This window comes from Mixophyes fleayi, chromosome 10 (genome assembly GCF_038048845.1).
Source record: "Mixophyes fleayi isolate aMixFle1 chromosome 10, aMixFle1.hap1, whole genome shotgun sequence".
Lineage (NCBI taxonomy): Eukaryota > Metazoa > Chordata > Amphibia > Anura > Limnodynastidae > Mixophyes > Mixophyes fleayi.
The window spans coordinates 87,823,888-87,851,856 of record NC_134411.1 but is presented as its reverse complement, the minus strand read 5'-3'; the positions used below and the strand labels follow the sequence as shown (position 1 = coordinate 87,851,856).

The following is a 27,969-nucleotide window of genomic DNA, read 5'->3' as shown; positions in this document are numbered from 1 at the left end:
GCTAACAGTGGTTTATGCCAACAATTAATAACCCAGTGATGACTGTCTCAATCCGCTGCTGGGAAATTACAATCCAGCAATGTTCACTTACTGAGTAGTAAAAAATAATAATTCTCTGACGCATTTCATCTCCTCCTGACGATTTCTTCATAGGTGTATACATCTACAATTAAAAACCTAAGTATTTATAGGAGTTCTGTCCAATAAGACGTTCTTAATCTTAATTACTCAATTTAAACTGTTTAAAGACCCAGTGACCTTCTATACATACACAGTACAGGGGCAAACGCAGGATTTGTAGAGGGGGGTTTCCACACCACGCCACCAGTGGGCGTGACCACCATGCATGTGGGCGTGGCTATAATTTTAGACAGTGCTTGGCTGCTCTCCAACTCTTCCTATCCCCATAATATACATGGGCAATGCTGCACGCACTACTGTTAGGTGCACACAGCTCTCCCTTTTCAAGCATAGCTGTGTGAAGCGGGGGCAGGGTCCAGCCACCTCAAGTACACAGTGCCCCAGGCTTGGAGGGGGGTTTCCAGGCTTTAGGCAACACCTTCACTTTTTTAAACCCGTCGGAAACTTGTAGCTTAATACATTTACCCCCAGGAGCCTGAAATATCAGATAATAGAGTAGTACAGCTTGCACTCCACTATAAAGCAAATGTACATTTAATATAAAACATTTTATTTCCTGGAGTTGCTACTTTTACATGTACATTTGTGAAGGGTTCAGTACTCCTTTTCATATTGGATCTAGTCACTTGTTTCTGATCTGTCTTTCCATACATGTAGAAAACAGATGTTTTGTGTCCGTTTAGCTGGCGTATCAGGCCTGGGTCACCAACGCCAAGTCTGCGCTGAAGGAGAGGAAGAGACAGCAGAGACAGCGTGTAGCCGCAGAAAAGATGGGAGAAGGAGGGAAGAAAGGAGCCGCCCAAACAGAAACAGGTGACCAATGATTTTCCCATAATCAGACATAACCGAGAGGTAGTTCCCCAGCTGAGGCCTGTAGTTCAGCACCGTGGCTGCACGCCGCCGTCTTGTCATAGGGACTTCGTGTTTTCTCTTTATTTTAAAACTGTATCTTAGAAAAAGCAGAGGTGAAAGATTATTGTGCGTAAAATGGGCTCTTGTGATTGGCTGGAGCAATGTCTATTCATTATTCTACCATCATTGTGGCATTGTGAGAAATGGTCAGACCCCCCCCCCCCTTCATTATTATTATATTTTATTTATAAGGTGCCACAAGAGGTCTGCAGCGTAAAACAGGCGAACATAACATTACAGTATGATACAATATAGATAACGGGTAGCCGATCTAGCATCAGTGAGGGGCAAGGAGAGGGGAACAAATTGGGAGCAAATCGACGCAAGCAAATCCAGGAGTATGTGCACAGCAAACAGGGACAGAACCGCTGATTGAGGGGCGGTGTGCTCAGGGGCTGGCTGGCAAATTTTATCCCTTGGGGGGGCGTAACTCTGCACAGCAGCTTGTTAAGAACATTTTAAAGGAAAAAAACAATGCAGGTGACACAGCCCAATTTAGCCCGCTATGGGACTGCCCGGGGGGCAGATGTCCCTAGCTCTACCAGCCCCTGGGTTTGTTGGTGGCATAGGTGATGAAAGAGGAGGACACAAGGGTAGAGGGACCTGCTCGTGTGAGCTTACAATCTAATGCATTACATTACAATCTTACCTTGCTGATTCAGCCTTGTGACCTTGTGTCAGCTAAGAATGCAGAATTCTGGGAGAGACGTTACACCAGTGTATATTCTTTCGTAACCTGATATTATCTAAATTCAAGATACATTAAGTTGGTCATGCTGCCGCTTCTTAATGCAAAAAAAAAACAAAAAAAAACAAGAAGTCAGAACATTATGACATACTTTCTCCTGTAACCATTTTAATAAAATGCTCTTAAAAATAATTTTATATTATGTTGTATTTTATTTTCTGTTCTTTTACGGTCCCCTGGAGCTCACTCATCCCACCTGTTGTATTTAGGGAATAGGGGGACGTCTCTAGAGAGCTATGAATATAGTAACGGCAGCCGCTGTAGAGTCTGATTATCGGGCTTTGTCCTCAATGCTCCTACTTGGCCGCCTTCCAAGGACTGAATAAAATGCTCCCACGGCTGCAGGACTCCTCTGTTATATACACAGCGTAAATCTTATTTTAGCAGGCAGTGACGTTCTCACTTAATACCTACACTCTGCTCTTTGTCATTGCGATCATTGATTGACTTTAGTTGGGTGTTATTAACATACAGTGAGCTGTGTGGTTTTTATCAACCTCAGAATAGGACTACACCTGTAGTACATGCAGCTGTATGTAAGAGCCGTGTGTAACATATAATATTGCATGATTACAGCTTCAGGACTTTTACAGAAGTGACTGGGAGCTCTGCAGCCTTCAGCCCAAACTTCCTATCTGAGAAGATGTTTGACTGCACCAAATGTACCATTCATTAACATCCACCGCTTATATAATTCCCCTTAACACCAATATTGGTGTGAATATGTATTGAGGAGGGGTGCACCCGATCATATAAATGGATAACCTTAATAAACAGAGAAAAGAGAAAATGACCTTAAGGGGCACTCATGAATGGGTATAAACAACATATATATCAGTATTATATTAATATGTTAACATTATTAAAATCATTCTTTATTGTGTATTGTGTTTGGAACGTACTTCTAGTAGCGAAATATTTAAAATTTGTAATAGTAAACATACATTGACATAAATAATAAATCAGTTAAAATAGACCTTGTTAAAGCTATTAGCGAAACGCGCGTCGGCGGACGCCGCGTTCGCTACTCTTCAACTCCTATTGCTATCATTAGTTATACCTCTCAACATAGGTAGTTAGTAAGCGGATTAGTCAATGCCTTAAGTTAGCGGTGCCTATGATCTCGAATAGTTTAAGTGCTGCAGAAGTTAGCTAGATGGCAGTACTGTTGAGTGTGAGACCTTAAGCAATTTCTTTCTCTCCATATATATCGTTAGTATCATTGAAGGAGCGGTATAGAGACAGGTTAGATTACTGGTCTACTAAAAACATCACTCCGGATATTCAATATATGATACTATTAGGGATGCATCTTTATCTGTAGCTAACATATTGGTATAAGGGGCTTTAGGGAATATAAGAAGGGATATAATCCATTGACAGATTTAACCCCTAAACAGCCCATTACAGAGGTACTACCTCAATTGAGGAAGATCATTTTTATCATCAGCAATTGGAGTTTGATTGCTATATTAGTGAGCGGTCCTATGAAAGCAATAATCTATCTATTATATAAAGATATCAGAGTAGCTTCGCGGCTAGACAATCAATATTGTCTATTTTAACTGATTTATTATTTATGTCAATATATGTTTACTATTACAAATTTTAAATATTTCGCTACTAGAAGTACGTTCCAAACACAATACACAATAAAGAATGATTTTAATAATGTTAACATATTAATATAATACTGATATATATGTTGTTTATACCCATTCATGAGTGCCCCTTAAGGTCATTTTCTCTTTTCTCTGTTTATTAAGGTTATCCAAACTTCCTATCTGTAAGGATGATGACCTCTTGACATGACTGCCGAGCGGCCCATCTATGTCAGATTGGTCTGCGGCACTGTGTAAAGGGCTACACTAGCTGTCACGATGGCTATGGCCGTTCAGCCTTATGGGCACACTTAAAGCTGTCAGACGAAACTCAACCCCCCTGTCATATGCGTTCATCACGGTTGACATCTGGAAGATCCTGATTAGATATTGGTGGTGATCAGTGGGCCCTACACACTGATTTAATTGTAAAATGACGGACCTGTCCAGCCACACTGCAGCATGTATGATCACCTGACAGGTACTGATAACAGAGGACAATAGTTTACACCGAGTTAGATAAAAAGTTTACATATAACTTCAGAGATTTTAAAAGGATTCTCTGCGTGGTTCATGGTCCCTTTTCTCATGGTTCCCTCCTTAAGAGAAACCCAGTACTTGAGTCTTTTGCATCTTCATCAGGACCCCCTCGGCAGGCGCCCTAAATGTACACTACCTACGTGACTCCGCCTCTTACCTCCACCGTTCCGCCACTCTTGTTGTAGGCAGCCGTATGTGACCTTTGTGTTCCAGCGTGAAGTGCACGGAAGTGTGTGCATTGGTGTAAGGTCCATTTCTGGACCAGAGGCAGTACACAAATGGATGTACGACCCAACATGAATTAGGCCCATAATGAGCATTTTATTCTGTTTTGATTGACTTGAGTCTTTACGCCCTCCCTGTACAGAACTTGCACATGAACACCCCCCAACCCGCCTCTTAAAGCGCAAGTGAGCGCAATTCTAAGAAATACTTAAATCCTAATAAGTTGTGTGCATGTGCAGTACGACACATCTACCGGGTCCCATTTTTACGCGGTGCGTTCAATCCTAAATTTGGCCCTTCTCTGAGAGCCAATATGGCTGACAATATTTCCCTATGGGTCTATAACAAAGTCATTGTATAAGACTGCTAGATGCACCAGGCAGGGAGGTAGATTAGACGCCGGTTTCAGCTACTATAGGACAACTTGGGGCATTACACTGAGGTGACAAGTAGTAATGTCACTGTGTGGACATGTAGTGACTCCCCCGATGCAGATCTGTCTCAACGTCATGTTCCTCAACCAAACTATGCAGAATTACATTAAAGACGTTACACCAGCCTGTTCTTTCACAACAGATTTATTAATCTACACAGAGTTTGTCATACTGCTATTTTCTTATGCAGAAAAACCACACGTCTACATATCATGACCTGATTTCTCCTGTAACCAGTATGTGGAAATATTCATCAAAAATAAGACAAACTGAATAAAGTAAGATAATTAAAGGGGAACTGCAGGAATTATACAACAACATACTGCCGGGTGTGACTTATATGGATATTAGAAGTCACTAATGTAAAAAAGCCTGTGCTGGGCTCTCTAGCGCCCCCTACCCTTAGTTTGTGCATACGCCAACCCCTATACCCCTGCACTTGTTCTGATACACGCTCTAATTAGGGGCCTCCAGCCAGGCTTACAAAGTCGACTCCGTAAGTGTTTTCTTTAAGATTGTTAAAAACATAGATTCCTCTGCCCATATAATGTCCACTAAAAATTAGGTTCACTGGTTTTGCTGTAAAGCAATTTTACAAGATTAGGGAATATCATCCAGACTGCAAAGAAACTTGTGTACAGAGTCTGAGGTTAGTAAGGTAAACTAGTTACGTACCTACCTAGAACAAGCTGGGCCTAATTATCGTTAAAAAAAACCACATGTAAAATTTTGGGTAACACCCCTCTCGCGCCATATATATGCTGCTGTTTCCCAACTAGATTGGAACGTCTGTAATATTCTCATTGCAGTATATAGTGTTCTAGGTGTGTAATTTACCTTACTAACTTCAGACTCTGTACATAAGTTTCTTTGCAGTCTGGCTGATATTCCCTAATGTTGTAAAATTGCTTTACAGCAAAACCGATTTGCAGAAATTGGGCCTTAATACATTTAACCCAATGAGTCTCTTCTAACAATGGCTTATACAATGTAAGATTACTACATGTACCGGTTAGATGCAGTTTTCAGCTACTGTAAATTGGTGCTCTCCACACTAAAGAATGGGTTTGTCATATTATATAAATTGTATGATACCTATTTTTGTCAAGCTCAAGTAATTTGGCATTTAATGCAAATATACGCTCGTTCTCTAATCTTACAAAGATGTTGCCTACGTTTACTTTAGAAGAGTTTAGAGTTCTATGGAATGTTCAGTATTTGCAGGAATAGATAGATACATCTTTTATATTACAAAATCCCCAGACTTGGTCGTAAAAAAATGTGTTGGGGGGGGGGGGGGGGGGAGTTGCCTCTTCTATTTAAAAAAAAAAATATATATATATATATATATATATATATATATATATATGTATATGTATATGTGAGTTTATTTCATATAATTTACTTGTGTTTTCGATTTAATATTTTTTATTCCTGTGATTCAGGGGAGCCGGCACTGACTGAGAGCCAGGACCCGTCAGCAGAAACAGGGGAGGAAGAGGAGGCACCGGACAGGGAACATGGTGAGCAGGAAGGGACTATAAATGCAAATTTAGACCCAAACATTTTTTCACATTTTAGATGGTTTTAAATACTGTTTATATAAATTGTCAATTACAGCAGCTGTATTGCAATTTGCATTTTCTTTAAAAAAAAAACAAAGCAAAAATTGATTATAAACACTTCACCGATGACATCATCCAAAGAGGTCTCATGATTAGAATATAGACATTCCAAAGAACGTCCGCCATACCCAATCGTACGCATCTAGATCTGATGGTAATCTATTGTCGCCAAATTCCATTCACAAAACGATCTAATCCTGTTCTGATTTTTCCATTTGTTCCAGGACCTAAACATCTATCGCTCTCCAGGCATCTTACCTAATGTCAGAGCTGTTTTATGTGATTATTATGGTGGTTCAATCAGTGCACCCTCCATCCTTTATAGGAGAGCCTGTGTTTCCTTACTCCTTCCAGCAATACCCCAACATTCCCACTAGATAGACTGCTGACAGGGGGCAAATTACTCTCCCTCGATTATGTGCGTCAGGGCTGCCCTTAATATGAACAGGAGACACGTGTGCGGGGGCCCGTGATCTCCAGGGGCCCGTGGCTATTATTTCAAGAATTAATATCATGAAATTGTTTTTCTAACACACCAGTTGTGTTCACCTACTCCAAACATAATACAATTATTAATACCCGCCCGTTACCCAGCCCAAACCAGAATACAATTATTACCCGCCTGTTACCCAGCCCAAACTAGAATACAATTACTAATACCCATCTGTTACCCAGCCCAAACTAGAATACAATTACTAATACCCGTCCGTTACCCAGCCCAAACCAGAATACAATTATTACCCGCCTGTTACCCAGCCCAAACCAGAATACGATAATTACCTGCCCATTACCCAGCCCAAACCAGAATACGATAATTACCTGCCCATTACCCAGCCCAAACCAGAATACAATTATTACCCGCCTGTTACCCAGCCCAAACTAGAATACAATTACTAATACCCATCTGTTACCCAGCCCAAACTAGAATACAATTACTAATACCCGTCCGTTACCCAGCCCAAACCAGAATACAATTATTACCCGCCTGTTACCCAGCCCAAACCAGAATACGATAATTACCTGCCCATTACCCAGCCCAAACCAGAATACGATAATTACCTGCCCATTACCCAGCCCAAACCAGAATACAATTACCAATACCCGCCCGTTACCCAGCCCAAACCAGAATACAATTATTACCTGCCCGTTACCCAGCCCAAACCAGAATACAATTACTAATACCTGCCCGTTACCCAGCCCAAACCAGAATACAATTATTACCTGCCCGTTACCCAGCCCAAACCAGAATACAATTATTACCCGCCTGTTACCCAGCCCAAACCAGAATACAATTACTAATATCTGCCCGTTACCCAGCCCAAACCAGAATACAATTATTACCTGCCTGTTACCCAGCCCAAACCAGAATACAATTACTAATACCTGCCCGTTACCCAGCCCAAACCAGAATACAATTATTACCCGCCTGTTACCCAGCCCAAACCAGAATACAATTACTAATACCCACCCGTTACCCACCACAAACCATAATACAATTATTACCTGCCCGTTACCCAGCCCAAACCAGAATACAATTACTAATACCCGCCCGTTACCCAGCCCAAACCAGAATACGATTATTACCTGCCCGTTACCCAGCCCAAACCAGAATACAATTACTAATACCCGCCCGTTACCCAGCCCAAACCAGAATACGATTATTACCTGCCCGTTACCCAGCCCAAACCAGAATACGATTATTACCTGCCCGTTACCCAGCCCAAACCAGAATACAATTACTAATACCCACCCGTTACCCACCACAAACCAGAATACAATTACTAATACCCACCCGTTACCCACCACAAACCAGAATACAATTACTAATACCCGCCCGTTACCCAGCCCAATCTATAATACAATTATTCCAGTCTCTGGCGGCTAGTGCACAACTGCCATCAGCCTTTGGGGGCTAATGTACAGCAGATCTTGCCCCCATTGCTCCTCCCCTCCCGTGATGTACTCCCCTGCCATCTGGGCCCCCGCTCCGGCTTTTGGTATAAGTTCCTGGGATTGATCACTGGGAGCTGTCATTAACATTCTGCAGACAGTTCCTGGCTCACTGATTTGTTCATTGCATCAAACAAGAAACTACATAAAGTGCCTACAGTCCCATTATTAGGAGTAACGTACTAAACGTACCTGTTCTAGCAACATTTTGCATACTACGGTTACAGGAGAGTCCCAATCAGTGTTTATTTTACCAGGCCCCAAAAGTATTTAATTTAAAGCAGATCCTGTGTCTTTGGAGACGTGCATGAAAATGTGTCTATTAAAGTTAATTTCTGTTTTTAAATACCTGATTGGCCACATAAACAACCTTAATTGCTGCTTTGAAAGAATTAATGTAATTACTGTGGGTGTTATGGGGGGGAATTACTGCATTTAAATATTCTGCAAGACTGAAAATCCCACCCACAATGTGAGGATTAATCTCTGCAAAACGTCTTATTATGTGAAAATGACTTAATCCGTTCTGTGACTTGTTCCTTTACAGAACTAAGTAAACAGTGTTTGCTACGCCCCATAAAATATACTCCCTAGTTATAAACCTGTCTCCTCTGTTGACCTTTTTCTCACTACCCATATTTTTATGGGCTTTGTATTGCGCGATTGGGTGACGTCGCCTTCTCACATTAACGTTATTGTTGTGGCTGCAGAATGACCTGTACTTTCTTCCTATCTCCACCAGGTGGCAGTAACGTCGTGCAACGCATCCTTGACATTTTGAAGTTCCTCTGGGTCCTCCTGCTTGCCATGTTGGATGGATTGATAGACTGGCTGGGGGCTCTTACCAAGCAGTATGTGGATATGTCCACTGTGTTATGGGCTGAGAGATACATTATAACACAAAAACTATCAAAGGTAAAAAACCTGTTTGTGCGTTGTCTTTGTTTTTTGTTTTTTTTTATTGGTTTTACTATACAATTGCATAGGACAAGATTGCTGCCTTGTCGCTCCTAACCTACACTCCGCCATGTACTGTCTGAACCACAATTCATCCTTTCGCTTTACGCAGTCAGGATAGAGCGAGAGGCCTACAACTTCACCATAGACCAGTAATTCTGCAGAAAGCATACCTCTATAGAATGACCTATCCAAAGTGTTTTGCCTGAAGTGTAAAATTTGTAGTTGATATTTAAATGTGGAGTTCTCCTTTAAGTATTCGTCTTGCTGAGAAGGAGGTTGATATTGATTAAGCTCTCTAACATAAAATGAGCAAGTCTGTATGGCATTATAATGTACTGTATTTTCCACTCCACTAGGGGGAGGATGTGAGCCGAAAAGATCTGGCTTTCCTCTGCGAGACTGGACAGGACACTAGGGCACCGGACACGTCTACTTTACCCATCACACCAGCTCTGAATAATGGCGTTGATTCTCAGACTAGCATGGGATCAAGGTAGGTGAACAAAATGGAAGACATGATGCCAGTTTGTGAATACAACCTAAATATCTGATTTTTGTAAGCTGAATAAAAATGGGTGGGTACACAACATACAAAAAGGTAATGTAGCAAAGCTGCACTGCCACCTAGGGAGGGACTGGAATATTATATCTCCATCCACTCCCTGGAACCTGGGTGATGCTCTGTGATGCTGAAAACCAGGGCTTTTCAGCGCGGTAAGTGGGGGGACCAATGAAAAGCCTCTACCCACAGACATTGTGTGTGCTATTAATGTCTTTCGCAGTGGATGTGAGGAAGAGGAGGTGCTCAGCAGTATGGCGGAATGCGCAGACGTAATCACCCCACTCAGTACCGGCTACAACACCGTCTGTAGCAGCATGGAGCAGATCTCTGCGCCTGAGGACTGGGAGGAGACCGCGTCCCGGAAGGGCTCTCAGGAAATACAACCAACAAAACGCTCTCGCACTGCCAGTGAATTATTACTCTGCCGGTAAGTACGCCTGAAAGAACGTCCTCTACTATGTGCCGCTCCGATTAATATAACCTTATAATACACAAGTCGTACCAGTGACATTTATAGATGTAAAGTAGCCTTCTATTCAGTGAGCAGTGATGTCGCTGGTGTCACATGACTTGTTGAGTGTTCCGTAGTGGAATGCAGGACTGGAAGTGAAGCAACTTTTGTTTTTGTTGTTGTTTTAAAGTGGACCTGATGATGATGATGACCTTGTGTTTTAGAAGGTAAAAATGTACCGCCTTACTTGAAATTTTAAAAAGGGTATAAGAAGTCTCTTCTGGCTCCCTGTACCGTTACACAAGCACGGGCATGCAGTTTTCGTTCATTTATGTGGTCACCAAGCTCCTATCCTTATATCTTGTAGTAGGGGCTAAATTATTCCTACTATAATGCATGAGTGACTTTAATACATGTATAAATGATGAATAGTGATATATTAACTGATGTTATCATTGGTAAGTAGTGACCTATTCCGTTGATTATTCAGCGTTATGACTCTAACCACTCATAAGTTAGAATGTAATCCATATTGTAGAAAATAAGGATATTTAAAGTCATTCGGTACTTAATATGGGCACATTCATCTTCAAAGGGTTCTTGATGTATCGTACGGTACAGATGTCCAATATAAAGTTATATCAGCCAGTGCTGCCATTAGATTTCATTCACTGATAAAGTTCTTGCACAAACTGCGGTATCCTCATTCTAAACCTTCCCCCACAACAGGCCGCTGACCTTTTCTGATGTGTCAGAGTCTCAGCGCTTCTTCAGGTCACAGAGCCGCCTGCTGAGACTGGTCTTTGCGCTCTACCACCTGGTGGCCGCGCACTCAGAATTGCTCTGTTACTTCATCATCATCCTCAACAATATGGTGAGCGCCTCGCTGATCTCGCTCTTCCTCCCCATCCTCGTCTTCTTGTGGGCCATGCTATCCATCCACCGGCCCAGCAAGCGGTTTTGGATGACCGCCATTATTTTCACAGAGGTACGTCACCAATTTATGTGTTGCAAATTCAAAAATGACTAATTAATAAACACTGTGTGGTGTAATGTGTAATCGAAAAATTGGGGAGCTTAAAAGAGAATTGTGAATATATTCTGGGAGAGTATAGGGTGTGACCAGTATTTGGCAAAGGTAAAAGTCTTATAGAGCAGTATATTATACAACTAGGCTTGGATCATGTTTGATGCGGTCAGGTGAAGAACACATCACCGACCCCATAATAATATATGGGGGGGTTACTTTAAAAAAAAAAAAAAGTTGGGTTCACATTACACCCCTTTGCGGTCCCTAACAAAACTTATTGTATGTATTTTTTTTTCATTATGTATTTGTGCATCTCCAGTACAAACAATCTAACCCGTGTCATACCCTTCTCCCCCTTAAGATTATGGTGGTGATAAAATACCTCTGTCAGTTTGGTTTCTTCCCATGGAACAGCGACACCATACTTGTGCGCTACGAGGGGAAACCGTATTTCCCTCCTCGCATCCTCGGGCTGGAGAAGAGTGACTCCTATATCAAATATGATCTGATCCAGCTGCTGACACTTTTCTTCCACCGATCGCTGCTCATGGTAAGAATTCCAACATGAACAAGCGCGCAGGATCATTCGGCAATCACTACCTTTTATTTGTTTAAAAGGTTCAATAAACCCCCAAATTGATAATTTTAGGTATCGCACATAGAGCTAAAATGCAGTGTTCACCTTTTCTGGGGACTAAAAATTTGATGTTTTCCCTGCTTTTCATCACAGACAGCAAAAAAACAGAAACTAAGTGGATGCAACATTTTCCCCCATACAGTGCCATTTTTTTTGTTTTTAGACTTGTTGGGATTACTGTTGGCATACACTTGTCTATGAATCCACCCTTGAGCACAACAGCATCTTGTCCCTTTTGCACCCCTTTAGCACTACAGTAATGTGACCCTCTTATTCCTCACTACTCCCATAATTACTTGCACATAGTTCCCACTACCCCACTTCTGCTAGCAGGGAGAGCTGTCGGCCACAATAGACTGACCCCCATACCAGCTGTGGACTCATTTGGATTGGTCACAACTCCTGTCCAATCAGGTGCTGTATACGCTTCCCCTCTACATTGCAAAAATTGTAGATTACATGACCAAGAACAGATATTGCTTATTAACAGATAAGAATCTATATATAAGGCAATGTGACATGTTCTGTGGTTTCAGAGCTATGGACTGTGGGATCGGAAGGATATGGACCCCGTACAGAAACCTCAGAAAGAAAAGAAGGCGAGTCAGACCGAAATTCAGTTATCCGGAGATCTAGATTCTAAGGGAAGCAGTAGCTCATTGTTACGCCGGCGCAGGAGGAGGGTCTCACAGACCAGCGAGACGGACAGCGGTGAGCAGCTACCGGGAATAGCTTCATACAAATTAAAGGCTTATTTATTTTGTGATCAAAACCCAGTAGGTGAATCTAATGCACCTTGTAGTTCTTGATATTTTTATAGTTTTTTGAGTTTATTTTGTGGGGGGGTTGTTTTTTTATTTTTTTTTAAATGTTGTTTTTATGTAAGTATTTAATATATAATATTTCCATTAGATATATTTGGCAATTAATATTGGTGAGAAGTGTGTGCACTGGTTTGCGTAGATAACTCTAGCATCAAATAGGATCTTTTTCAGTGCTCAACACAGGTTTACAGTTCAGTACTTTTTAAAAATCAATGTTACAACCCTGCCCACAACAGCCGGGTCAGTGCGGAGTTTGGCTGCAGGTGGAATCTGTTTTACCATCCAATCCAACCCAATCCAATCAGATCCAAAGAGATCGGATTTTGATCTTGTATACAAAGATCATTAAGGCGCTCGCATTGTACAATTTTCAGCTATAGGGTCAAAACATCCAGACTGACAACCAAACAATTGACTGATTGGCAGATTAAATTGGTGCTTTTCTAGGAGCCTCCGACTTTTAACTTTCAGAGACTTTTTGTGCTCTCATCATGGGCAGGGATAGTCCAGGTTCTATAGTGAGTTCATTTTCACAAACATTATCTAGTTATTTGGTTTACGAGTTGATTTTTAAATTGACTACAATAATTTTTTGTTTGTTTAGTGGTAGATGCAGCAAAGGAAAAGCCGCGAGATCCGGAGAAGAAGAAGAAGAAGCCTGCAGCCGTCCGAATGAAGTTGATCGGGATGAAGATTGAATATGTCTGTATTCGCATGTAAGTTTGGGCTACGGACCATGGAAACGGTGTGTTTCAAAGTACTATGGGGAAGTTTGTGTGATTGTAGATCGTGTATATCTGTGTATAATAAACTTGGTTTGTTAGTTTTGGTTGCCCTGAGATATGACATGGGATTGGTTACTGCTGAGGAGGGGGAGTTACCTGCAGTAGAGGGCAGCATATGATTGGTTGTCGGTTGAGGACTCCCAACAAATCATCCTGCTATGGCAGTAAAGGTCTCCTCTTTTGAAACTACCGCCGCTAATTATCAAATGCAGGATCAGCACCAGAGGGTGCACAATTTTTGCGATGTTAGCACATTATATTTGAAGAGATTACACGTGTGTGTATATATGTAATGACAATAGAGTACCTGTGGTCTTAGCATTATGTCATTTTTTGGGGAGACTGTACGTGTGTACGTAAAATGTCTGTCTAATTTTGGTACATGAATAGATCACATGATTTCCCTGTTGCAGGGCGCAGGGAGTGTACAAACCCGTGAAAGGATTCTTCCATGACATCCTGCACACACCGTACCGCGCAGCCACAGATGTTTATGCCCTGATGTTCCTGGCCGATGTGGTGGACTTCATTATCATAGTCTTTGGGTTCTGGGCCTTCGGGGTAAGTGGCATTGTGTCTCCCCTCCTCTGTCCATAACCCCCCAGGTTATTGTTCCTCAGGGCGTGGCTTTGTATGACATTTATGTAACTCTGCTACTGATGTCGTCTTCCCCAGAAACACTCAGCGGCTGCGGACATTGCATCATCACTGTCCGACGACCAGGTCCCGGAGGCCTTCCTGGTCATGCTCCTCATCCAGTTCTCCACCATGGTGATAGATCGCGCTCTGTACTTACGCAAAACTGTGCTCGGGAAGTTGATTTTCCAGGTGATACTGGTCATTGGCATCCATGTCTGGATGTTCTTCATTCTACCAGCAGTGACCGAACGGTGAGGAACCTCGAGAGGGACGACATGGGCTGTTTATACGTTCTGGCCTTGGTCCATGCCGAATAGATTATGATGGACTAATTAATATATTTTTCTTTCCGCTATCTCCAGGATGTTCAGTCAGAACACTGTGGCTCAAATGTGGTATTTCGTGAAGTGCATCTACTTCGCCCTGTCTGCCTACCAGATCCGCTGTGGCTATCCCACCCGCATTCTGGGCAACTTCCTGACCAAGAAATACAACCACGTCAACCTCTTCCTCTTCCAGGGGTGAGAAGAGAGCTGGAGATCGCTCATAGTTGAAATCAAAATCTTTCTCTGACATTGTTTAATCTAATTTGGTTTAAACATTTTAATTGTCCAAATGTCCTTTTTATAGATGCTCCTGTTTGCACTTGGGAAGTTGTAGGTGCAGCGAATCTCTTGTAATAATTTAACACATATCTACTAAGTATAATAATAGATGGCAAATTACAATAATTGTCTGCAGGGCTTACAATCCAATTTTGTAACAGAAGGTTTAGAGGAAAGATTCCAGCTCTGTGTATTTAGACAAGTCGGTCCATTCACTAAATAGATATTTGTGAATATCTTTGTCAAACATTACATTTGTTAGTCTTTTAGAGATTGAATTGTAAATTGATTACTATTTTAAAGTGGTTTCCACCTTTCTGTGGGAGGTTATACAGTCCCTCCACCCTGGACTCGGACTGTTTGCTGAATGCAGCAGCATTCCGGCGTCTACTTTAAGTGATGACCTCTGCTTCTGTGAATCTGGTGCAGAGCACATGTGATTGGATGGCAGCAGCAATTGTCCAATCAGGAACCAGCTGTCACTTTGGTCACAGTGCTCTGTCCTGCAGCTCTCTTACCTTATGAAGCATTGAGACTCTGCTGCATTGAGCACAACCTGGCACGTGTACGAGTGTGGGGTAAGGTGAGGTTTGCACGAGACCCCCGCCCTTACACCTCAGAAGCCGGAATACCCCTTTAACAGTGGATTTTGTCACAGACCTGACCAGTTCTGAGACGCTGACGCATTGTCACTCTGTTCTGTTGCAGCTTCCGCCTGGTTCCCTTCCTCGTGGAGCTACGGGCCGTCATGGACTGGGTGTGGACCGATACCACCCTCTCGTTATCCAACTGGATGTGTGTAGAGGATATTTACGCCAATATCTTTATTATCAAATGTAGCCGAGAGACTGAAAAGGTACAACTGCACCTTGGCTGTCATACAGCCCCTTCTAACCAAACCGAAAACAAACTTAAATAACTATTGTTCTTTTAAATGGGACACATTAGGCCTGGAATATATCTATATAAATCGGCTTAGACTTTGGGTTTAGCGATCCGTTAAAGTGCATCCCGTACCTGTTAGTGGTCCTGATTTCCAAGGCTGACAATGGGACGGGCCTCCAAGCATAAGTGTTTGTGATAAATGTGTATGATCATCTTTATAAGAAGCATTATGGGGTATATATAGAGTGGCCAGATTGTGTTCTGATTTATTTCTTTTAATAGCTTCAAGTTTGGGAGATATACTCATACAAATTCACTGGTGTCTAAACACTATAGTGTTATTGAATAAGTCTCCTCCTTCTCATGTACACACTGAAGCCACAAGCATCAGGCCAGAGAAGGAGAAGAATGATTAGTATTTGTAGTTTGTTGTTACTGTAAGGCAGGTCTGGCCAACCTGCGGCTCTCCAGCTGTTGTGAAACTACAAACCCCAGCATGCTTTGCCAGTAAATAGCAAGTTGTTAACTGGCAAGGCATGCTGGGACTTGTAGTTTCACAGCACCGGGAGACCCACAGGTTGGCCAGGCCCTGCTCTAAGGCTTTGTGCCCGTGGCTGTTGGCCAGCGATCATGATGCATATTGCTGTAGGTGTATACTTCTCCCCTCGGCTTCTACATTGCCAGGGCCATACTTTGTGGTTGTTCCAATATACACGAGACAGCAGCATGTGGACCGGGGGACATAACTGCGGCACTTACAGTGACTCCGACGGATACTGTATGGCGTGATCACTCTTGATTAATAGTATTAAAAATGCTGATGACGCTGGCTGTAAAGGGAGAGAGATTCTGGGACGCCTTCCATGAAATGACTCAGATGGGCTGTAATCATGGTTATTAGTCTCTGCAGGCAGTGGGAGATGTAACCCTTTCCTCCTAGAACTATTTCCGCTATTTGCAGAATGTAAAGTTTTGTGGTGTTTCAGTGATCGTGTACTTTATTGTCATCTCCAATTGTAAAGTGATATAGAAGATGTTCAATAGATCATCCAAGGCTGACATCTTTCACTAGTGTCCAAAACACGATCCAAATCAGATTTTAGAAGTGTCTATGATGTGACTGGCTTCTTCAGATCCCTGCTGGCTGTTCTGAGCTTATTGGGGCTGATGCGGAGTGGGACTTGGACCCGTTTGCGCAGTATAAAAGACGCAAATTGACCCTGCGGATGCCCACAGAGACCATGCAGGGGTATGCGGGTATGCAGATATCCGGCAGCAGACACTTGTGCCTCCTGAGGTTTAGAGAGGCGGGAAGGATGCGTATGGCAGACATAGGCAGGAAAGCCCCCCAAAAAGTGTTCCAACACTCATGGGGGGTGTAACCATCGCTGCTCCCTTATAGGGAAAGGAGTGAGGGCTGGGGGACATTAGGACGCACTGCCCAGCCTGACGCAGATTAGTGCTGGTATCGACTTTTTCCAGGGAGACCCCACGCTGTTTGTCTTCCCCAAATTTGCCGCTATCCGCTCAGGCTCTGAGCTCCGGTGCTGGAAACACCTCTGAAGGGACGACGACACTGTTTTAAAAAAAAATATATATAAATTATTTCTGTATTTTTTTTATTTTTTTTATTTTGACTACATTAAAACCCCATCAGCATCAAGGTAGCGTGTCATCATGCGTTGCCATTCACACGCACTTTCACGTACTGCTGATTTGCACAGATCTTATGACTTTGCGTATTCACAAGTTAGTACATTTTGCAGCCGTGTTTTTCGCATCAATTTTAAATTAGCATGCGGGGGGGGGGGGGGGGGGGAGGGGACCGTTTCCAGGACCCCCAATAGATCCGTAGAACAGCGCACCCTAGGATTCTATCTTGGCATATTGAACTCCGTCCCCACAAGCTAATTTTTTATTTTAGGGTGGAATTCTTTAAGGCATGATATTGCATTCACTAGTAACATCACTGAGGCACGAGGCACAAATTGTGTGGTGCCTCGGTTCAAAGTAACTTGCTAGTGAGCGCTCACAAGAGTATTGATTCAGCGCCCTGTATAGTTGTGTTGGTGACATCGGTGCACGTTGCTGTTCTGTTTAAGGTGGATCTAGAATTAACCAACATAATATTTCTATCCAGTGATGACTGATTACCAGGTGAAGGCACAAAGGAAAATGTAGAAGGATTTATTGGAAAGCATTACATGTAATTGTTTTCCACTAAGCTCTTTGCCTTACACTAAGGAGAACATACCTCTAATTACTGGGCGTCTAATACCAGGATGAGTTTTATATCACTTAATTTCTGTTTAGGGCTAATAATGACAAGTACAACATTCAAGACCAGTGTTTCCTGAGTTGCCAGACTTGTGCTGGGGGTCTTGAATGTTGTAACGTCTCATGGTCCAGAACTTCGGGTATATCGCTTATTTTCCAAGTAACCGTCAGTCCAGATGCTCTGTGAGTCTGCAAATAGAAATCTTAGACGCAGAATTCAGAGACTGTTCTGGATAAACCAGGAACACACGAGAGCTGTAGAAGTCACGTCTTTATATCACTGCTGTTTCCACCTCCAGAAATACCCGCAGCCCAAAGGACAGAAGAAAAAGAAGATGGTGAAATACGGTATGGGTGGTCTCATCATCGTCTTCCTCATCTGCATCATCTGGTTCCCCCTGCTCTTCATGTCTTTGGTACGCTCCGTTGTGGGAGTGGTCAACCATCCGATTGATGTGACTGTCACCATCAAACTTGGAGGGTACGAGGTAAGTAAGAATAGGAGCTGGGAGTTGTGCGAATGGGGTGAGGTGTAATAGTGGAGGGGCGGGGATAATGGAAGGGAGGCAGTTTTATTCTAAATCTATTGTCTGACTGCTTCATCCTTCTTCTCTTGATCCGTACTGACTCCATGTTGTATCTTTCCAGCCTCTCTTCACCATGAGCGCCCAACAGCAATCCATCCAGCAGTTCACGTCACAGCAATACGAGGAGCTCACCTATGAGTTTGAGAGACAGCCGGTGAGTATCCCCGTGCGTTGTCTGCACAAAATAAATGTCTTACAGGGATGATTCACATACAGGTCCCTCTAATCTGCCCATTTTCTTTGTTTTATTCTTAATATTTTTTCTTTAAGTCTTAAGCAGTCATATATATTAGTGGTTAGCACTTCTGCTTTACAGCACTGGGGTCATGAGTTCAATTTTCAACCATGGCCTTATCTGTGTGGAGTTTGTATGTTCTCCCCGTGTTTGCGTGGGTTTCCTCTGGGTGCTCCGGTTTCCTCCCACACTCCAAAAACATACTGGTAGGTTAATTGGCTGCTTTCAAATTGATCCTAGTCTCTGTCTCTCTCGGTCTGTGTGTGTGTCTGTGTGTGTGTGTGTGTGTGTGTGTGTGTGTGTGTGTGTATGTTAGGGAATTTAGACTGTAAGCCCCAATGGGGCAAAGACTGATGTGAGTGAGTTCTCTGTACAGCGCTGTGGAATTTGTGGTGCTGTATGAATAAATGGTAATAATAATAATATATGTTTGTCCCATGCATTGCTGAATTATTTACTGTATGATCCCCGCAACTGTTCCACGGATCTATCACCTTCTTCGGAAGGGTTTTTCCTTTCAGTCGTCCTCCCTCTGATATCAGTGTGTCCCCCCTTGTTCTATAAATCCTTCCTGACCTCTATTTCTTTCCACCATATTCCCTCTGCTAGGACATAGCTTCCACGGGAAGGGGGGGCACTGTGGCACTGGGAGCGCTAATGTTAGATGTATACCATATGGACCCATTGATTTATATATTTAATTCTGAGCAATTAAGTAACACCTCTTCTGTAGTAAATATATCTGTATCAATAATGAACTGTGTTAGTAGCGCTTCACTCAGGTGTGCCGCCCTGCTTGTATCAGTGAAGTGTCACCAAACACTTCATATAACATAACAATATAAAACCAGCAATACATACATTTGGCGCTGCCTTCACACACACTGGGAAAGATGATAAATGCACATATGAAGTCTATGTTCAGGTTTCAGGTCTCTGAGCTAGGAGGGTATATAACACAAGAAAAGACTAATGGTACAGTACATAAGCACAATTGTCCAATCTGTAATATTCCACTAGAATCAAAGCCCGTGTATGGATGAAACTACTGCACACAACACCCGTGTTTCCACTCCAAAATGAATCCCCCTTAGGGTATGCGTTTACTTCACGATGGAAGTATTCAAGCCCTCAGAGGTAATGCTGACATCGGATTCTTTCCAAGATTATCCCGATGGTCTCTTGCACTCATAAAAACAGTAAAAGTAAAAGTAATCTGGTGCATTAACCTTTTTAATTTAAAAACAGATTCAAAACAATTACATTGCTCATACCGGAAAGCAGTTATATCACGCATGGAACAAGATGGTATATATATGAACGATCCCTCTCCACAATCAGTCTCATATGTCCATGTGTGGTCCCCGCAATTCCGATCTGCACAATGAAATATATAAATATATCTGTGCCTACTGTACAGTAGTATATATAACTTTCCCCTCCTAGTGCCAGTGACACATTTTCAACCTTAAATACAAAGCAAAAAACGTTATTTGGGTGGCTGCCATTTCTTTGTATGTCCAACACACCCTATCTGTGTATAGCCGGGCTATTCCTCCCTTATTTCTCTTTAACTGATGTATTTAAAGAGCATTTTGTCATCTCCTCCTCTGTCTGCACTTTATTATGTTTCATTGTCTCTTAGACTAGATTATACGCTGTATCCTCCTCTGATTAGGTCTCTATAATTCCTCTTTGCCGTTTTCATGCCGCTTACAATTGCCAGTCCCCGGGAGGACCATGTCCGCGTTCTCTTCCTTTTACAGACATATCCGGCACACAGTTCTGCCGCATGTAATAATGTATTTTTTAGTCTCTTCCGCGGTTGCTGCTCTCACCCTCTCTGTTTCCCGGAGTGTCCTGAGCCGCCCTGTTCTGTCTCCTCAGTCTGCCATGCAGTTCATCACCCTGTACAGTTATGAGGACATTGTGACCGCGCGGATAGAGGGGAGCTCCGGCTCCGTGTGGGGGATCAGCCCTCCGAGCCGTGATCAGATGAGGAGGGAGCTGCAGAACGGGTCATCACACATCACGCTTCGCTTTACCTGGAACTTCCAGAGGTTAGTAGGACGGGGTCATGGAGAAGGTAGAATCAGATTTACTAAATACTTTGCTTTATATTTTCGGACTTTCCATGTTTTTTTTTTTTTCCCCCAAAGCCTGTGATGTCCAATTTCTTAGGTACAGAGGGCGCATGTGGTCAACATGATGGCATAATACCCACCAGATTTAATCCTATGCCCCCATGTAAAGACCTGTGCCCTCATAACAGCCTCATGCCCACCAGTCATATGCCCATCATTACAGCCCTGTGATCAGCAGAACGGCTACAAGCCCCTCACAGTGAGACAGCGGGGGTAGTGTCTTGGTAGTCTTGGTAAGATTAGTGGAAACTCCCTTTTACATCAGTGACCTTTATCTGTATCGTCCCTCGAGTCTCCGCACCATGACTGCTACAATGTGCCGCTCATAGACCTCATGTGACTTCTGTGTGACGCTTTCAGGGACCTGTCAAAAGGGGGCACCGTAGAGCACACGTTTGAGAAACACACGAAGGACCTGGAGCCGGGAGGTGAGGTGCGGAAACAGTTGGCCGATCTCCTGGAAGGGACACGAGATATCCCAGTGTGAGTGCACAAGATTCATCCGATCACTATCACTGTCCTATGCACAAATTCTCAAATGCATTCATTTTTGTTTTCTGAGCTAATAAGATGACTTCTGGTTGTCTGTTTATGTATTATATTAGACCTCAGGTGATTGGGGAGGGGGAGGGGGGGTCTTACACTATTAATGGTAAGTTGTATCATAGCTAACCAGTGAATGTAATTCACTATTCGTTTTGCACTGTATATTACCCAACATCATACAATGATATCTATAACAACACTATAATAATTTCCTTTACATAAGCTTTTTGTTTCTATTATTTGATTATTATAAAGTATTGAATAGATTGGGACCCGTGTCCTTTATGAACATTACAGTGTGGAGTGTGTATATTCTCCCCGTGTTTGCGTGGGATTCCTCCCACATACCATACTGGTAGGTTAGTCGGCTTTTGATTAAATTGACGTGTGTGTGCGTTAGAGTGTAAGCTCCGCTGGGGCAGGGACTGATGTGTGTGTGATTAGACATTCTCTGGCACTATATAGAGTTTAATAATGATTACAAGGCTGTAGTTAGCACTGACTTGTTACATGAAGCTACTGGACGTACGATACTAATTGGTTTAGTGTCCTTGGTACATTACAGGTAACATGCGTGTGACGTGGGTGAAGTTGTGTATGTGCCGTTTGGAACAGTGCAGGTGATGACATCTTTTTTTTTCTTACAGCTGTGTCCCACACTTGTTTCCAAAATACATTCGTGCCCCCAACGGTCCGGAGGCAAATCCTGTGAAACAGATGCAGCCAGGTAAGAGGCGTAGAGGTCACATAGGAGGCGTCCATCATCTGGTTGTTGTTCTCTTACGTCTGATCCTAGTGTGCATTATATATATGAACTATTACATGGGGAAAAGGAGAAAGCTATGTCAGACTGGGGTCTTGCCTTAACTGGTAACACTAGGGAGACTGGAGACTGGCTCTGTAGATTCAGCTAGCTAGTAACAGACAGCGCTGCTTGTATTCAAACATCTCCAGGACCGAAAGCTTGGAGCTATCGTCCAATCCAGGGCATGGGACACCCACATTCTACCAGGTGCAGGTCCACAGCGAAGAGAAATCCGTTTTGCATACCCCATAAACTATTGTAGCATTGATATAAACTTATAGTATACACTGATCAGCCACCACATTAAAACCACCTGCCTAATATTGTGCAGCTCTTACCCGTTGAGGCATGGACTTCACAAGACCTCTGAAGGTGCCCTGTGGTATCTGACACCAAAGACGTTGGCAGCAGATCCTTTTAAGTCCTAAGTAGCGAGGTGGGGCCTCCATTGCTCGGACTTATTTCCAGCACATCCCACAGATGCTCGATCAGATTGATATCTGGGGAATTTGGAGGCCAAGTCAACACCTTGAACTCTTTGTCATGTTCCTCAAACCATTCCTGAACAATTTTTGCAGTGTGGCAGAGCGCATTATCCTGATGAAAGAGGCCACTGCCATCAGGGAATAATGTGGCCATGAAGGAGTATGCTTGGTCTGCAACACTATATAGGTAGGTGGTACGTGTCAAAGTAACATCCACATGAATGTCATGACTTGAGGTATCCCAGCAGAACATTGCCCAGAGCATCACACTGCCTCCGTGGTCTTGCCTTCTTCCCATAGTGCATCCTGGTGCCATCTCTACCCCTAGAAAAAGCCCAGACACACCCACACCCAGACTTCCACATGATGTAAAAGAAAATGTGATTCATCAGACCAGGACACCTTCTTCTATTGCTCATTGGTCCAGTTCTGGTGCTCACGTGCCCTTTGTAAGCACTTTCAGTAGTGGACAGAGGTCAGCATGGGCACTCTGACCGGTCAGTAGCTACACAGCCCCATACATAGCAAGCTGTGATGCACTGTGTGTTCTGACACCTTCCTATCATAACCAGCATTAACTTTTTCAGCAAGTTGTGCTACAGTAGCTCTTCTCTGGGATGGTACCAGACGGACTAGCCTTCACTCCCCACGCTCATCAATGAGCCGTGGTCGCCCATGACCCTGTCGCCAGTTCACTGGTTGTTCTTCCTTGGATCACTTTTGGTAGGTACTAATCACTGCATACCGTGAACATCCCACAAGACCTGTCGGTTTGGAGATGCTCTGACCCAGTCGTCTAGTCATCAGGTTTTGGTACTTATCAGTCACTCCGAACCTTACACTTGCCCATTTTTCCTGCTTCCAACACATCAACTTCAAGAACTGACTGTTCACTTACTGCCTAATATGTCCCACCCCCTGACAGGGGCCATTGTAACATAATCAGTGTTATTCACTTCACTTGTCAGTAATTTTAACCTTGTGGCTGATGTATTTCCCACGTATTTATTATAAAAGACGTTTTGGTTAAAGGCTCGATAAATTCAAATTGAACTCGCCACCTATAGATCGTACAGGCAGCCATTTTGTGAGCTGAACCAGTATTCATGAGATGGCAGCCTATAAATTCACTAGTAACCAGTGCCATGAAGTAAATGTTTGCTTATTTTACATTTTGTATGGACTTATTTTGGTCTAATTCATCTGTTGGTCATACGTGATAAAATTATGTTATGTATATCTTTGTGTGTTGTCGCAGTAAGCTGCCATCTTTGTATTGGGGTGCAGATAAGCGGGGTAATGATGGTGTTGTCCGTCTTCTCTTACCCAGATGAGGAAGAGAGTTACCTCAATGTGAAGGTGAATCTGCATCGCCAACGGATAAGAGAAGACAACTCGACCAGCAGCTTCTTGGAGTGGTGGGTGATCAACTTGGAGGACTGCAGCAAGGACTGTAACATCCTCCCAATGGTTATATTTAACGACAAGGTCAGCCCCCCGAGCCTGGGCTTCCTGGCAGGATACGGGTACGTACAAAGGTGTCATAAAGTCAAACTATTCCTGGGACATTAGTATGGTCCCCACAGTAACTGCCTTCCACAGTCCTGAACTTCTCTACTGTTTATATAATGTAGAACATTGCCCATCTACCATAGCCCTCACCAGTGCCCCTAGTGTCGGGGGCAGACAGCACTGTATTATTCATTATGTACCTGGTGCTCATATCATTATGGGACAGACTGACACTGCCCCCTACTGGCTCTCCTGCTCTGAGATTATATTGCATCGGATGAATGCCATAGATTGCTGCTTCCAAACAGAATTATTAGTATTGTAATGTTCTGTCACCTTATTGTATCATCTGTCATCTCCATCTTGATTGCTGACATGTTTTAAGGTATTCAGCGTTAACTCTTATTTATTTGTTGTATTTCAGTACATTATTAGGGTGGTGTACGGAATAATGATGGTGATTATTTCTACAAGACTTACTCTGACGTCTTCACGCCGAAGGGCTCCTTCCCGACGAGGCTGCAGGACGACTGATGTGCCCACCGGCTGCAAGGCACCGCGATGAATGAAGAAGCCGGCGCGCCTTGATTACGTCACTGGGAACTGCGACACTGTTATCGGTGCTGTTAAGGGGGTAATGTAAGTATGCGGGCATGGACAATGTACTTTAGAAAGCGTTGTACATTGTCCATGGGCGTATACATTACCCCCTTAACAGCACCGAGTCGGCTTTTTCATTCATCAGTGGGCACATCAGTCGTCCTGCAGCCTCATCGGGAAGGAGCCCTTCGGTGTGAGGACTTCGGGGTAAGTCTTGTCGGGGTAGTCGGCATAGATATGCTGACTGCCACCGCATTATTATTGTAGTAATATAAGAGGACTAGTATTGAGAACCATCCAGGCCTATCCGTTGCCAAAGTTACACTTCAGTGATACTTAAGTTATACTTGTTCCATTGCTGTTACCGGGCCGTCCTCTGGGCTAACACTGTGTTATCTGGCTCTTCAGATGCTTGTGCCAGTGAACAAGGGTACAGTAGACTCGGGGCCACTTGCTGGGTTTCTAACCCAGAGGAGGGAATTTAGGTGCTGTGACCACAATGTTCTCCAGCCTCCCACGTGGTCCTGCAACTTTGTGATGGCAGCAGAATGAGGCTGTTACTGTATTACTGATGGTGAAAGATGGGTTCTGGCAGAGAGGAGGAAAATGTGTTTCCAGTGAGGAGGGGAATAATTAGTACATAGCTTTAAAAAAGAAAAAGATATGAAGAATAAAAACGGTTTGGTGGTACGGTAATGTCACGCCGGATGTACCACAACATTATATCTGTGACTGTATCATACTGGAATAGAGAAGGTGAGAAGTAGCAGTGCACAGAGGTCTAATAATGCATCTGTCTGAGGCTTCTAATACATGCAGCAGGAATTCTCTGTACAGATGGGTGGAATTAAATGCAAAGCAGCGCTACTGGGCATCGTAGTAGACTCAGTGATTGACTTATAGCTGCGGTTTTTAAAAGGAAAATTACTACATTTACGTTACTATATACTGCAGTGAAACTCAGTGCATTGTACCTCGATGTTTCAGTATATGATGATTTAAAATTGTTTAGTTGACGTAACTCCTGGTTTCCCATATATCTACATTTGCTGTATGTATATTCCCTCCTGTAATGCATAGCTAAAATGTACTTTTGAATATTTATATATGCGTTGCTAACCACCCCCTGTGCACCCCACAGGATCATGGGACTGTACGTGTCCATCGTTCTGGTCATCGGGAAGTTTGTGCGAGGGTTCTTCAGCGAAATCTCCCACTCCATCATGTTTGAGGAGCTGCCCTGCGTAGATAAGATTATGAAGCTGTGCCAGGATATCTACGTGGTGCGGGAGCGCGGAGAGCTGGCGTTGGAAGAAGAGCTGTACGCAAAACTTATCTTCTTGTACCGATCACCGGAGACTATGATCAAGTGGACGATTGAGGACGACTAACAATGGCGACACTAAGCTGTATTACAAGAATTGTGCTGGATATAAATGCTGGATCGACGCGAATGCCAGAGGAAAGTGCTATGAAGTGAGTAAAGGGGGAGTGAGTAGAATACTCTCTCCAGGACAAAAATTATTTATGCGAGAGTCCAGAAGGTTGACACGACCGATCCAGAGCAAGGAACGAACCAGGTGAAGTCTTCGAACCCTTGGTCAACATTTCTTCCTAAAACACTGACACAACCTGCTGCCGTCGGAACGCGGCCTTTAAAACCTAAATCTGAGATGCTGCCTTCTTAAACTGAACACTGAAACTGGCTGCAGCCCTTGTCGAGATCTCCACCAACACCTACTTTGCTGCTCAACAATTGGAGATACTGCAGCTGACTACATACATCCACAGCGAGTCTTACACTGTGCAGAGGGGATCTTGCTGGGGTGAACTTCTAAGGAGACTCATTTTTATTTACAGACTGTCACTAAAGTTTGGATTTTTAGAACAAAGTTCTAGAACGACTTACGACAAAGGAGCTTCTATTTATATACTGTTACATTATCAACTCTTTACTGTGGGAGATGCCTCTGTGTGCACGTCACTGTGCACTACCTAAAGATCAGAGATATCGGAGATCCTGGGCCCATCACCAATTGTGCTTATTTAAATACTGTACAAGGACAGTCCTACAATGTGCAGTATTACAGGACAGGAGCTGCGGTTCCCGGATCGTTTTTCTGCTTTCTGAACAAAATCAAGTTTTCAAAAGTTACTTGTTTTTTTTACTATTAAAGATGGCATCTGTAGGAAAAATGTAATCGTGTCCATTGTGTCTTAATCTGAACCCATCCGGTTAAAATTCTATAGTATATTAAAACTCTGTACCTTTTTTTAAAGACCTTTATATCTCTGCATTGACAAGCAGAATGTTAGATTCCACCTCTAGAAGTCAGATGTGACTCCCACTGTACCCTATAACCCTCAGCTCCTTCCCCCATCCCCACTGCCTTTCAGCACCACCATTGGCAAGGGCACAGTGGTATGATCTGCCTGGCACATGAATCCTGCTAAGACCAGCACCATTTCGGGGAAGTGCCCATTTCTCTTATTCACTTGTTTTTTAGCTTGGCATAGTGGGTGGTAGTATAGCTGGGTACCTCTTTGTGGCTATTTCTCCTATACCAGGCTCTCAGGAGCCAATGCCCATGATGTGGGGCCCGATGCCTTGCAGCTTAGTGGTCAGTAGTGATGCCTGTACAAAATAGATCCCATCCATCCATCTTGCTCTGCCCGCCAGTATCAAGCTGCACTTTCTGGGGGAGACCTTAGTGGGAAGAGCCTCTGCTAATGTGGTGGTTTGACCAGTACTCACATAACAAAGATACAGACCATCTCCCACTGAATGATTAAGCTGGTTCCACTAGGTGTGATTGCTTAGGACTCTGATCCTGCTCTGCACCTTTGATTGGTCTCCGATTTCGCACTTGAGTAGTCTGCCCCCGATCTCAGCCTATAACCATCATTGTAATGTCGGCACGACAGAGCTGTGAGCTGAGGTTTCAACGCAGGTCCGTTACATGCTTGAAGAAGTCCCAGGTAAAGACCAGGGTTCCCAATAGACTCTGTGCCAATCACTAGTGCCTTAGTAGGTCCAGATCTGGACTCCTTGTGACACTCCTTCAGCAGCTCCTGTCTCTCTGGGAGTCGGACCTTTGTGTGCTCAATATATGAACTAGGAGTACTGGAAATCCTGGTCCGATAACCTCTGAAAGTTTTTCCCTAACCCAGGTCTACTGTTCAGTGATTGCTGAATGCAGCCGGTACCTCTACAGTCCTGTGGA

The 27,969-nt window shown here is 43.4% G+C and overlaps 1 protein-coding gene across 3 annotated transcripts in view; it reads left to right on the top strand.

Annotated features, from left to right (window-relative positions):
* The window catches only part of PIEZO1 (piezo type mechanosensitive ion channel component 1 (Er blood group)), a 149,771-nt gene extending 122,825 nt beyond the window's left edge, over positions 1-26,946 (top strand). For all 3 annotated transcript variants that reach the window (XM_075189030.1, XM_075189029.1, XM_075189028.1), the window contains exons 32-51: positions 825-954; positions 6,047-6,124; positions 8,919-9,091; positions 9,493-9,629; positions 9,919-10,125; positions 10,879-11,137; positions 11,541-11,729; positions 12,353-12,527; positions 13,245-13,356; positions 13,839-13,986; positions 14,101-14,315; positions 14,427-14,585; positions 15,378-15,525; positions 18,131-18,319; positions 18,480-18,572; positions 20,541-20,713; positions 21,158-21,280; positions 21,991-22,070; positions 23,964-24,159; positions 25,887-26,946. In XM_075189030.1, coding sequence (XP_075045131.1) covers positions 825-954; positions 6,047-6,124; positions 8,919-9,091; positions 9,493-9,629; positions 9,919-10,125; positions 10,879-11,137; positions 11,541-11,729; positions 12,353-12,527; positions 13,245-13,356; positions 13,839-13,986; positions 14,101-14,315; positions 14,427-14,585; positions 15,378-15,525; positions 18,131-18,319; positions 18,480-18,572; positions 20,541-20,713; positions 21,158-21,280; positions 21,991-22,070; positions 23,964-24,159; positions 25,887-26,136 — 3,234 coding nt within the window. In that variant the 3' untranslated portion in view covers positions 26,137-26,946. The remainder of the gene's footprint in view (positions 1-824; positions 955-6,046; positions 6,125-8,918; positions 9,092-9,492; positions 9,630-9,918; positions 10,126-10,878; positions 11,138-11,540; positions 11,730-12,352; positions 12,528-13,244; positions 13,357-13,838; positions 13,987-14,100; positions 14,316-14,426; positions 14,586-15,377; positions 15,526-18,130; positions 18,320-18,479; positions 18,573-20,540; positions 20,714-21,157; positions 21,281-21,990; positions 22,071-23,963; positions 24,160-25,886) is intronic.
* Positions 26,947-27,969: the final 1,023 nt, after the last annotated feature.